The sequence below is a fragment of the Alexandromys fortis genome, unplaced genomic scaffold, assembly GCF_014885135.2.
Source record: "Alexandromys fortis isolate MF-2015 unplaced genomic scaffold, M_Fortis_MF-2015_v1.1 scaffold_31, whole genome shotgun sequence".
Lineage (NCBI taxonomy): Eukaryota > Metazoa > Chordata > Mammalia > Rodentia > Cricetidae > Alexandromys > Alexandromys fortis.
In genome coordinates, this window is record NW_026067974.1 from 12,323,253 (window position 1) to 12,336,555 (window position 13,303).

General features: G+C 48.5%; 2 protein-coding genes across 2 annotated transcripts in view; one reads left to right on the forward strand and one right to left on the reverse strand.

Annotated features, from left to right (window-relative positions):
• Positions 1-6,280, reverse strand: part of Nt5c3b (5'-nucleotidase, cytosolic IIIB) — a 10,986-nt gene extending 4,706 nt beyond the window's left edge. The window contains exons 1-6 of the mRNA XM_050156910.1: positions 6,125-6,280; positions 5,909-6,007; positions 5,290-5,359; positions 5,144-5,190; positions 2,213-2,298; positions 886-975 (exon numbers count right to left, since the gene is read on the reverse strand). Of these exons, the coding sequence (XP_050012867.1) occupies positions 886-975; positions 2,213-2,298; positions 5,144-5,190; positions 5,290-5,359; positions 5,909-6,007; positions 6,125-6,136 (404 nt within the window). The 5' untranslated portion in view covers positions 6,137-6,280. The remainder of the gene's footprint in view (positions 1-885; positions 976-2,212; positions 2,299-5,143; positions 5,191-5,289; positions 5,360-5,908; positions 6,008-6,124) is intronic.
• Positions 6,281-7,134: 854 nt separating this feature from the next.
• Klhl10 (kelch like family member 10) overlaps positions 7,135-13,303 on the forward strand; it is a 16,933-nt gene continuing 10,764 nt past the window's right edge. Inside the window, exons 1-2 of the mRNA XM_050156868.1 lie at positions 7,135-7,328; positions 12,073-12,664. Of these exons, the coding sequence (XP_050012825.1) occupies positions 7,135-7,328; positions 12,073-12,664 (786 nt within the window). The remainder of the gene's footprint in view (positions 7,329-12,072; positions 12,665-13,303) is intronic.

Genomic DNA, 13,303 nt, shown 5'->3' on the forward strand with positions numbered 1-13,303 from the left:
AAAAAAACCCTGTCTCGAAAAAAAAAAAAAAAAGCAAAAAACAAACAAACAAACAAAAAACAAAACAAAAAAAAACAAAACCCCATATATAAACCTCAGGTGACAATGTATGGTCACAGCCTCAGCACTCAGAGGCAGAGGCAGGTGGGTCTCTGAGTTCAAGGCCAGCCCAGTTATAGAGTGAGCTCCAGACAGCTAGGGTTACACAGAGAAACCCTGTCCCAAAAAATCAAAATGAAATAAAATTTTAAAAAAAAAATTAAAGGGGCTAGAGAGATGGCTCAGTGGTTAAGAGCACTGCCTGCTCTTCAAAAGGTCCTGAGTTCAATTCCCAGCAACCACATGGTGGCTCACAACCATCTGTAATGGGGTCTGAAGCCCTCTTCTGGCCTGCAGACATACGCATAGACAGAATATTGTATACATAATAAATAAATAAAATTAAAAATAAGAATGCTAGTCAACCAGAGGGACCAGAGTTCTGATATGTGTGTGTGTGTGTGTGTGTGTGTGTGTGCGTGCGCTAGCGTGCATGCGTGTGTGTATGTTTTCAAACCATCATTTAAAAGGAGTTGGCCCTTAGGAGATGAAGGTCTGGCCATTTTGCAAACATCTCACTGAAGCAAATGGCTTCTGGGGCCACCTTTCCTTCTCCCAGCCCCTAATACCACTCAACCCTCCCCAGCCTTCTCTGCCTGGGCTAAAGTTTTAGACTGGCTTTCATTTTTTTTTTTTCTGGCTTTCATTTTTATTTTTCAATACAAGGATGGAATTTATAAGCCCCCAGCATGCCAGGCAAGTAACTAACCAAGGAGCCACACCCCAGCCCACAAAGCTGCTCAGACTAGTCTGGCAGAACAGAGACACCTAGAGTAAGGGGCTTACCTGAGCATTGCCCTGGAGTCTCTAACCACCTGCGCTATCTGGAATTTCTGTATCCTCTGCTGGCACAGGAGATTGTGGGCTTTGGACCACCTAGAAACAGACAACCCACACACCCCAAGTCCCAGTCACCCCAGGAAGTCGAGCGCCTCGTCCCTTGTCCCCTCTGGTACTACTCACTGGGGGAATGAACACATTCTGCCACACAGAGGCGGCTCCTGAAGGACTTTAAGAGATCCTTAGAAGGAAGTTGGGAAAGGAGAGCTGCGCAGTGAACCAGGGAGAACAAACCTCTTCTGAACCCCTCCCCTGTAGGGACCTAGGACACTATCCATGGACGCCAGGTTTTAATAGGGTCTTGTATAGCGCAGGCTAGCCTACAACTTCCTGTAAAGCCAAGAACAACCCTGATCCTCCTGCCCCATCTCCCCAGCGCTAGGATGATAGGCGTGTTCCACCATGGCCAAGCTTAGTGGTGCTCGCTTCTATCAGAATTTTGGGGTTTGATTGTGTCCCCAGGTTACCAACTGGAACTCTGTGGTGGTCTGAATGAGAATAACCCCTGTAGGCTCATAAATTTGAGTGTTCCCCAAAGTTGGTGGAACTGTTTGGGAAGGATCAGGAGGTGTGGCTTTGTTGGGGGTATAACACTGGGGGTCGGTTTAAACTTTCAAAAGCCATGCCTGCTTCCTGCTGCCATGGTCCCTGATATGATGGTCATGGCTCACCCTCTGAACTGTAAGCCCCCCAAAAAACTCTTTCTTCTACCAGTTGCCTTGGTCACGGTATCTTAGCACAGCAATAAAAAGGCAATTACGACAATCCCCAACAAGAGGAATTGGGTCAGGGGCTTTGCCCTTAAGAATGAATAATGAAATTAGGTTACTAAAGGGGAAGTTTGGCCTCTCTTACTCTCTCTCTTTTCTGTTGTTCTTACCCCCTTTTAGCCCTCCTGCTACGGAGTGACCCAGCAACAAAGCCGTTGGCAGATGCCAGACCCTTCATCTGGGACTTCCCAGGCTCCTCAACTGGGAGCCAATGAACTCTGTTCATTATGTGCTATCCAGACAGTGGCATTCTGTTACCCCAGAACAAAACAGACTGACTTAGGCCACTTGCTGCTTATCTCCCAAGCCAAGGCATTTCTAACCGACTCCAAGAAGTCCCTGAGGTTTTCCTCCCTAGCAGCAGAGTCAGGGCGTAAGGGGATGTTCGTTCTTAGAGCTGGGCAGTGTCATGGTCCTCAGGAAGGAGGTTCACTGAAGGACAGTCATGCCGGTCCCCTCCATCTTCTGTCACAGGAGCGCTTCCTGGTCAATGCCACACTTACCACTGTACCATGTGAGGCAGCTTCTCTTTGATGGTCCGGTGTGGGTCGATCTCAATGGGGTAATAGTGGTGAAAGAGCGCGCTGAGCTATGACAGCCAATGAGGAGAGAGGTCACTAGTGCCACCCCACGGGCCCCCAGGGAAAATCAAAACCACCTCAGGATGGTGCTTCCTCTAAAAGTTTTCTTCAAGTCTTCACATGGGATACATCATGTATGAAACTCAAGTTTCTCCACATGCCTTCCGACAGCTCACGCTTCCCTATTATATAGGGTATGCGGTGGGGCGGTATTCAGAGTTCTTTGCTCGTTGGCACCCACCCCGAGAATGAGGCCGAGGAGTCCTTGGCATGAGCTAGACTTGGTGGCCCATGCCTATAATCCCAGCACTTGGAAGGAAGAGACAGGAGGATTACAGATGTGTAGCCTGGGCTATATAGGCAAGCCTAAGCTACATAGTAAAATTCTGTCTCAAAACCAAAATATATACATATAGACGCTGCGGGAGTGGGGGGCAGACAAGGAGTGGGAGCAGGGATGCAGCTTGTTGGCAGAGAGCTTGCCTAGAGCGCAATCCTCAGCACCACAAAATCCACGGAGGCTGAAGAGTTAGCTCAGCAGTTAAGAGCACTTGCTGCCTTGGCAGAGGATCAGGGCTCAACCTCCAGCACGACATAGAGGCTCACAACTGTCTATAACTCTAGTCCTAGAGGACCTGACACCCTCTTTCGACCTCAGTGGGCACCAGGCACTCATGTGGTGTATGGATCTATACGCACGCAAAAACACACATAAAATAACAGTAATAAAAACTAGTCAGTGAGAGCCGGGCCTAGTGGCTCACACATTTAATCCCAGCACTTGGGAGGCAGAGGCAGGCGGATCTCTGTGAATTCGAGGCCAGCCTGGTCTATAAAGTGAGTTTCAGGACAGTCAGAGCTGTTACACAGAGAAACCCTGTCTTGAAAAACCAAAAACAACAACAACAACAACTAGTCAATGAGGCAGCCAGGTAAGTGATAACTGTCGAATAAGGGCTGGAGATGCAGCTCACCTGGGTGACTATTTGCCTAGCATCAACATGGTGGCTCACAGCCGTGGAACTCCAGTTCCAGAGGATATGGTGCCCTTTTCTGACTCTGTGGGCACCTGACAAACACACACACACATACATAAATGCAGGTAAAACACACACACACACACACACACACACACACACACACACACACACACACACATATAGTAAACCACCAGGCAGTGGTGGTGCACACCTTTAATATCAGCACTTGGGAGGCAGAAGCAGGTGGATCTCTGTGAGTTCGAGGCCATCCTGGTCTACAGAACGAGTTCTGGGAGAGCCAAGGCTGCACAGAGAGACCCTGTCTTGGGCGGGAAGGAGAGAGGGGGAGGGAAAGAGAACTAAGTGACAGAGTTATCTGCAAGAATGAACTCAGCAATGTATAATAGCCTAGCCTGGCTCTGCTCCAGGAAGCGACCACTCAGGGCAAAAGCTTGGAGCCAAGCAAACCAAAGGCCAAAGGTCTAGAACTGGTTTCTCAGAATTTGTACACATCTTAAAGAAATGAATTAACATTCATTCAGAATGTTCTCCATATCTGTTCCCTTACCAGAAAGTAACAACATCAATGACATGGCACAATACAGTGGGAAGAGTTTGGGACAAAGTCTCTGCAAAACCAAGATATGTGACTCAACCGAATGACCAAGGGGCAAGTGGTTCAACCTCTTGAAACACCTGCTTTCTCACAATGGAGAGAGTAATACGATAGTTCTATCTACCTTTGGAGTAGAGGGTTGTTCAATAAGATATAGCATTCAAGTCTCGTGCAAACTCCATAGTTAGCAGTAAGCATAGTGTTCACACACGAACCACCCATCATCGTGTCTCAGCCAACAGAGAAAAGCTGTCTCATATATGAAGACTAGACTCAGGGGTCTTGGAGAGATGGTTCAGCAGTTAAGAGCACAGACTGCTCTTCCAGAAGACCGGAGTTCAGTTCCCAGCTCCCTCATCAGGCAGCTCACAAGCACCTATAATTCAAGTTCCAGGGGATCCTCTAAGGGCACCTGCACAGATAACTCTCTCTTTCTTCTCTCTCCTCTCTCTCTCTCTCTCTCTCTCTCTCTCTCTCTCTCTCTCACACACACACACACACGTTTACTATGACAAGCTTTAAAAAGGAATATTAAAAAAAAAACAACACTAAAAACAACCGAACAACCAAAAAAAAAAATCCAAAATCCAAACAAAAAAACAAACCGAGGAGCAAATCCAGCACCTCAGCCATGCTTGGTGAGTTGCCTCTGAGCTATATCTCAGACTCTTTTTTTAGGTCTCACTATGTAGCCTTGGCCAGTTGGCTGGGAACTTGCCTTGCAGACCAGGCTGGCACCGAACTCTTAGAGATACACCTGCCTCTTTCTCCTGAGATCTGCTCAGCTGTTTCTCTCTCTCTCTCTCTCTCTCTCTCTCTCTCTCTCTCTCTCTCTCTCTCTCTCTCGTGTGGGGGGGAGAGTTTCTCTGTGTAGCCCTGGCTGGCCTGGTATTTGCTCACTCTGTAGACCAGGCTGTCCCTGAACTCAAAGATCCACCTGCCTCTGCCTCCCGAGTACTGGGAATTAAAGGTGTGCACCACCACCGCCTGGGTTCCTGTATGCCCTGCTTCCATTTTCAAACTTTTCATATGGAGGTAGAGTCTCCTACATTGCCCAAGATGACCCTGAACTCTTTCCAGAGCCCAGGCCGACCCTGAACTTGTAATCCTCCCGCTTAGATCTCCCGGGTAACTGGGATTATAGGCCTCCACACTGGGTTTAAAGAACAAACTTTCTTAAGATTCCATCATGGAGTCTGTGGTTCAACCCCGGAAGAGGACCAGAGCTATTTTTGAGCAGAGAAGGGAGTGACCCACCTCTTTGCGGCAGTCCTCACTGATGATTTTGCTGTTATCCAGAATATCTGAAAAAAAACACACACACACACACACAAAACTCCCTTTACTTGCTCCTTAGCAACTGTCATCTTGAGCCCTGCCAGGAAGGCTGCAACGTGACTTACTGTGGGAAGAGGGGCATCGCTGTCCGTTGTACGCGAATCTGCTCAAGGTCATGTCAAAATCAGAAATCACCTAAGAAACCAAAGAGAGGTAACGGTGGCTGAACCTGGCCTCACCTCAGCCTGGGGTAACCACAAGTCTCACGGGCCACTGCCCAGTCAGCAGCAAAGCCTCTGCAAGGCTGGGAAGAGACAGAGAGGAGAAGGAAAGAAGTGATCCTGTGTCAGTACACGAGTTAACCTTGAGGAAACCAAAATCCCCTAAGTGTGTGGGTGACTCTCCGTGGCATCTTTCTCAAATGGACCGGTTCTTTCTCAGGGTGCCTTCCGACCTTTATGGATCTCCCCATCTTCAACTTCTTGTGGAGCCAGTTAGCCTGGGGTAGCCGGGCAGCTAGGCTTCAGAAGGCACTTCCCTTCTGAAACCAAGCCGCACGACCACATCGGACTACTTTGAAAGTTGGCTGTTGGGGTAGGTAGGCTCTCTCCCCCCGAGGCGAGCCAATTTGTCCATGCCCACTCCGGGGCGCAGGCTCACAGCGTGCTCACCCGCTGTGGCGGGAAGACCGCAGGACAGACACCCTTCCGCCACCCGGGCCGGCCGTGCCCCGCGCCCCGGTACCTGCAGGCGGTCTCCTCCGCCCCTGCGAAGGGCGCCCACGATTTCCTGCACCCGCCCGGGCTGCCGCATCAGGACCGTGGCCTTCATCAGACTCTTCACCTGTTGCGAGACCCGAGAGACCGGCTGACCCGAGCGCCGCGATAGGCGCTAAGGCAGCTGGGCCATCTCGCACCCGCGATCCCGCCACGCGGGACTCTTTCCCACCCGCGGCCTCACCTCCTCCGCCATCGCGCCGACCGCCTGCTTGGTGGGCGGCCCGGAAGACGTGCCCGCCCCGCAACCTCACTGCGCAGGCGTCGTCTCGCTCAAGTAGCGCTGGACTCAGTGCTGCGGGCCGGCCGGCCGTTTGCAGCCGGCTCGGGATGCTGGCCGGAGAAACGCGTTGGGAGGTGGGCGGTTCTACTGTGTGTGGGGGTGGGGTAGGGGAGGATCAAGACTCTGGAGTCCTGTGATGGGCTGTCGTGAGGCTTTGCTGTGCATGGGCTCCTGTCACTCTCTCTGGAATCCTTTGGCAAGAACCGTCTTTCCCAGGATTTGGGTCATAGCTCAGTGGAAGAGTGCCTGCCTGCATATATGTGTGTATGCATATATATATGCATACACACATATACATATATATACATATACATATATATATATGGCCCTGAGTTCCATCCCCAGTATTGCAAATAACAAAGCCCACCAGGTAATCCGTATGCATTTTGGACTAGGGATGCACCCAGGAGACACTTTCCTAACTGGACCCCTCATCATCACTAAGCAAATTAAGCCATCTCAGGGTCTAGAAGACCAGCCTGACATTTATTTAATCAGCTTTGCTTCTGGCTCTGCACACGAGGAGCCCAGTGGGAGTTGGGGAAGGATGCTGCAGGGATGTGGAATCGACCTGAAAACGCAACAGGAAGGTAGACTCAATAAAAGCCTCAATTGTGTTGGTGGCCACAGTTGTGCCCTAGGTCTGAGGGCAAGGAAGGAGGTGTGGGGTGGTCTGTGTGTATGTCCCTGGGGGAGGGGGAGGCAGAAGAAGGGGTAGGAGAGGTTCCAGAACCTGAGAGCACAATCCTGAGTGATCTCACTGCTCAGGATTCTGGAACTTGGGCTTGCCGGATGGTACCTATATGAAAGATGTAGTAGGGAAAGAGAGCGACAGCTGGCTAAAGGGGCCCCCCCAGAACCCTCCCCAACACCCCGGGAGAGCAGCCTCTCTCCCCTGGTCCCAAGGTGCCATGGAGATGGAGAACGCGGCGGCCTCCAGCCGGTTCCGCCAGCCTCACATGGAGAGGAAGATGAGTGCGATGACCTGTGAGATCTTCAACGAGCTTCGACTCGAGGGCAAGCTCTGCGATGTGGTCATCAGAGTCAACGGCTTGGAGTTCAATGCCCACAAGAACATCCTCTGTAGCTGCAGCTCCTACTTCAGGTACAACAGGGGCCCGAGCTAAGCCCAAGGGGAGTCAGGGCTCCGCGTGAGGCTTTGTCATCTGCTTCTCAGTTTCCCATTCCCCATCTTAAACGTAGGGCTACGGAAGCCCTGGGCTCCTTGGAGCCTGGCTGCGCTGCCTTCTAAGCAATCCCAGCTGGGGCCAGAGCCTCTCTCGGCTTCTTGATGTGTTTTAAACTGGGCTTCAGCCAATATCTGGCAAGTCAGGGGCTTTTCTCTTTGATCCTCACTTCAGCCAACTTCGAGTTGGACGCCTGTGGATTCTGCACTTAACCTAGGTGGTATCACTCCCAGCCCAGGCCCAGTAGAGATCACTGAAATCAGGAAGGTCAATAGTAAGAATACAGGGGATGGGGAGGGGATGAGGGGAGAGTAAGTACCCAGGAAATATTTTCAAAAGAAAAGGAGTTTGGGTTGAAATTCTTAACTCAGGGAGTGCATATGTTCTTTTGTTTATAAGCTGGGGGAAAAAAAAGTACTCGGTCCCAATGAAAACATGAGAAATATAGTCATTTTTTCAAGCCCAGCACGGTGGTACAGGCCTATAATCACATTTACTCAGAGGCTGAGACAAGAGGAGCAAAAAGTTCAAGGCCTTGGGGTCTGGGGATTTGGTTCAATAGTAGAAGGTTTGTTGTCCAGCGTGTACCACGCCCTGGGTTCAAGCCCCGGTTCTCAAACAGACCACCACTCACCAATAACAACAATAAAACCGTTCAAAGCCTGCCTAGGATACTTAGTGAGGGTCTGTCTCAATCACAATGACAACAGAAGGACTGGAGGATGAGAGCTAGGCACTGTGCCGCCCATGTGGAATGTCAGCTCTCAGGAGGTCAAGGCACCAAGATGAATTCAGTTCAACCAAGCTACATAAGCTCTAGGCCAGCCTGAGCTACAGACAAGACTCTGTCTCAGTTACAACTGTCTCAGTTGCCTGATTAACAAAACCCCAACCATTACCCTAAAAAGAATCTCTGTTCAGCTGAGGGGCCACTCCAGGGCTTGCAGGTCAAAAACTTAAAACTTTGAGGACTTGGGGAAAAATAAAAGCCAGGTGGTGGTGGTGCACACCTTTGATCCTAGCACTTGGGAGGCCAAGGCGGGCAGATCTCTGAGTTTGAGGCCAGCCTGATCTATAGAGCAAGCTCTAGGACTGCCAGGGCTACACAAAGAAACCCTTTCTCAAAAAAAAAAAAAAACCAAACCAAACAAACAATAAAACAACAACAAAAGACTTTATGTATAGATACATATTTTGCATGCCTGTGTGTGTTCTGGAACTGGAGTCAGGTAGGTGACACAGGTGCTGGGGACTGAACTCAAGTTCTCTCCAAGAGCACTGTGAGGACTTAACCGAGAACCATTGCCCCAGCCCTCGGACTTTGGGTTGGTTTGTTTGAAACTGGTTTGAGTTGTCCTCAAGTACAAGGTTTGTAGATGAGGGCTGGAGAGATGGCTCAGAGGTTAAGAAAACTGACTGCTGTTCCAGAGGTCCTGAGTTCAATTCCCAGCAACCACATGGTGGTTCACAACCATCTATAATGAGATCTGGTGCCCAGAACACTATATACATAGTAAATTTTAAAAAAGGTTTGTAGATGACAATGTGGCATTGCAATGTTAAAAGGTTGGCCATGCCTGATTCTCTACTCTAGAACAGAAGCTACGAAAAGACCATAAACCAGGCTCATGCCTATAATCCCAGAACTGGAAAGGCTGAGGCAGGAGGATCAGTAGTTCAAGGCCAGCCTGGGCACGGAGTGAGAATCTGCCTTTCAAATTCTTTTTGTTTGTTGTAAACAAACAAAAAACAAAGCTAAAACAACAAAAAATAAGATAGTAAATGTTTTTTTAAAAATTGCATTTGTTCATTTATTTTATGGATATTTGCCTACATGTCTGTCTGTCTGTCTGCGCCACATGCATGAAGTGCCTGAAAAGACCATAAGGGTATTGGATCCTATGGGACTGGAGTTACAGACTGTTGTCAGCTACCATGTTGATGGTTGGGCTTGAACCCTGTGTCTCTGGAAAAGAGCCATCTCTCCAGCCCCAAGACAGTAAAATATCTTAAGCTCCACAGGCCATATACTTTCTTGCAATTGCTCAACCTTGCCTTTATGTCAAGAAGGGCCAAACAGGGCACTTGGGAGGTAGAGACAGGCAGATCTCTGAGAATTCTAGGCCAGCCTGGTCTACATAGGGAGTTCCAGGGCTACATAGGTGAGACCCTGCCTTTAAAAAGAAAATGAATTGCCAGGTGGTAGTGGCACATGCCTTTAATCCCAGCACTCGGGAGGCAGAGACAGGTGGATCTCTGTGAGTTCAAGACCAGCCTGGTCTACAAGAGCTAATTCCAGGACAGCTAAGGTTGTTACATTGCATTTGACAGAGGCTGTAGGCTGGCAAGCCACAGTCCTGAGGAATAATTTGAAGCCTAAGCCCACTGTCCTTAAGCCTCTTAGGGGGGAAAAATACAAGTGTGTGTGTGTGCGTGCGCACGTGTGTGTATGTGTGTATCATACACATATATGTTCTGTTTGATTCAATACTCAGCAATGTACCTAGTCACACAGAGAACCAAACACATGGCTCTGATCATCTGTTGCTTATTTTCTGACTGGCAGTATTCTGGGGATTGGGAAGAAAATAAAGAGATGATGTTCCTGTCCTCACGAGGCTTTCTTTCTTTCTTTCTTTCTTTCTTTCTTTCTTTCTTTCTTTCTTTCTTTCTTTCTTCTTCTTGTTTTTTTTTTTTTTGTTGTTGTTTTGTTTTGCTTTTTGTTTTTTGAGACAGTTTTTATGTAGCCCTGGTTTTTCTGGAACTTGTTATGTAGTCCAGGATGGCCTTGAATTCAGAAATCTCCCTGTCTCTGCCTACAGAATTCTGGGATTAAAGGTGTGCACCACCAAGTAGGTAAATACACATATAATTTTTTAATATGCATATATTTTTGTAAGATTTATATATGTGTGTATATATATGTGTATGTATGTGTGAGTGTATGCATATGTATATGTATGTGTGTGTATATGTATACATATATATGACTGTCAGGGACCAGCAAGATGACTCACTAGTAAAGGTACTTGCTGCTCAGCATGATGACCTAGGTTCAATCCCTAGAATCTACATGGTAGGAAGAGAGCACCAACTCTCACATGTTGTCCCCTGACCTCCACACAAACACTCCACACACACACACACACACACAAACATATAAATAAACTTAATTTAAAAAAAGATGGTCAGAGAAGACTTTGCTGACAAGGCGATACGTGAATTATCTAGCGGATTAGGACATGGACCTCGGAAGTCTTGGGGACTTCCAGGGAGAGGGAACTCAAGTAAGGAGGTGGAATTAGCTCCAGGACACAAAGAATAGGTAAGAAGCCCTGAGGACAGAGGACAGGGAAGATGGGAGATACCCAGAGCTCACCAATTCTTGCAGTTCTTAGTAAAGACCTAGCATTTCCCTCTTAACAAGTCAGGGGAAGGTTTTGAATGCAAGGGCGACACGGGCTACGTAAGCTTTGTAAGGATGGCTCCGGGGCTGGAGCAGGGTTGTCCAGTCACATGGGAGATTTGGTGGGCAGAGGGTCAAGACAGATTTAGATTTAATTTTGTGTGTATGAATGTTTTGTCTGCACATAGGCCTGGGTATCACTTGTGGGCCTGGTGTTTGTGGAGGCCAGCAGAAGGCTACAGAGTCCCTAAAAAGGAAGTTAGGATGGTTATGAGCCACCATGTAGGTGCTGGGACTCTGCAAGAGCAACAAGTACTCATATTGCTGGGTCATCTCTATCCTCTGGGACCCGGGTCTTTTTTTTAAATTATTTTTTAATTTATGCGTATAAATGTTTTGTCCGTGTGTATGTATGTGCACCATGTACATGCCCGATGCCTGCAGAGATCAGAAGTCACTGAATTCCCTGGAACTGGAGCTATACATGGTTGTGAGCCACCATGTGGGTAGTGGGAATTGAACTTGGGTCCAGTGCAAGAGCAACTCCTGAGGCATTTCTCCAGCCCATAACAGAGTCTTGGTCTTATTTTCACTCTGGAGCTCACTTTCTCCATCCAGAAACTGTAAACGAAACAAGGGTGGTGGGCTGGGTGAATGAGTCAGTGGATAAGTGCTTGCTGCCCAAGCAGGGAGACCTGAGTTCAGATCCCCAGAAACCATAGAAAAGCCAAGCCGAGTGGCACATACTTATAATTCCAACATTGGGAGGAAGAGATAGGGTGATCCTGGGGTTTGCTGGCTAGCCAGGCTAGTCAAAACAGTGTGCTCCAGTGTGAGTGAGACCCGTGTCTCAAAGACAAAAAATATACACACATACATACATACGTACATACATACGTACATACATAGCAAAGACAGTCAACAATGATCTATAGCATTGATATACCAGCACAGGCTAGTATACCTGCATACACACACACACACACACACACACACACACACACACACCTGGAAAAAAGAGGGTAAAGACAGACTGCAGGAGGTTCCTGGAAAATTCTTTTCACACCCACTGTATAGAGCCATTCTTCGCTGCACTCCCTCAGGCCAGTCTAGTTCCAACACACTCACTGGGCAACACAGAGTGTGTCCCAGCCCTCAGAAGGCAAAGGGGCCAGGGGTGGGGTGAGAGTGGCCACCAGGAGCGGACTGTTTCTGTGCTGTTAATTTCTCTCGTCTTTGGACCCCCCCCCCCCCAGAGCTTTGTTTACAAGTGGCTGGAACAACACGGAGAAGAAGGTTTACAACATTCCCGGTATTTCCCCCGACATGATGAAGCTGATTATTGAGTATGCGTACACTCGGACCGTGCCAATCACCCCTGACAATGTGGAGAGGCTGCTGGCTGCTGCCGACCAGTTTAACATCATGGGCATTGTTAGGGGTTGTTGCGAGTTCCTCAAGTCGGAGCTGTGTCTGGATAACTGCATCGGCATCTGCAAGTTCACGGACTACTACTACTGCCCGGAGCTGAGGCAGAAGGCCTACATGTTCATCCTGCACAACTTCGAGGAGATGGTGAAAGTCTCAGCGGAGTTTCTGGAGCTCTCGGTCACTGAACTCAAGGACATCATCGAGAAAGATGAGCTCAACGTGAAGCAGGAGGACGCTGTATTTGAGGCCATTTTAAAGTGGATTTCTCACGACCCTCAAAATAGGAAGCAACATATTTCAGTTTTGCTTCCTAAGGTCAAGTTTGGATATTCTTTGCAAAGGCTTAGTTGCTTGCGTTCGACTGGTTTATCCAGAGGGACCATCCCTAAGAGCCACAGAGCCCAGGGTTGTGCCAACGCTTCATGAGAGGCATCTCCCGCTTCTCTCTGAAGTTTGCAGTTTTCTCTTCCCTTGATGTTGCTTTCGTTAAATTCCCTCTTGATGCGGGGGGGGGGGGGAGCAGCAGGGGAGTCCACAGAGTTCTAAAAGGTCTCTTTCCATTTGCTACACTCCCTACACCGAACAGGAACTAAGTCACAAAGAGACAGGAATTAAGTCACAAGAGTGGCATACAGTGGTAGCCACTTGATCCTATCTACTGTTTTACATACAGAGCTATATTTAATTTCTGGACAATTATACGGCTTCTTTTGGTTGAAAAGCTCTACCCAGTGGCCAAGAAATGTGTAATTGTTACCCTTGGGGGCCTTCTGACTAGCTCACGTCTCTGTATGTAATACCACCTCCTCAAGACAAATACACGTTATTAAAAAGCAAACAAAGGCACTTGGAATATGGCTCAGAGGTTAAGAGCACTTGCTGCTCTTTCAGAAAGTGGGGCTTAGGCCGGGCGGTAGTGGCGCATGCCTTTAATCCCAACACTTGGGAGGCAGAGGCAGGCAGATCTCTGTGAGTTCGAGACCAGCCTGGTCTACAGAGCTAGTTCCAGGACAGGCTCCAAAGCCACAGAGAAACCCTGTCTCGAAAAACCAAAAA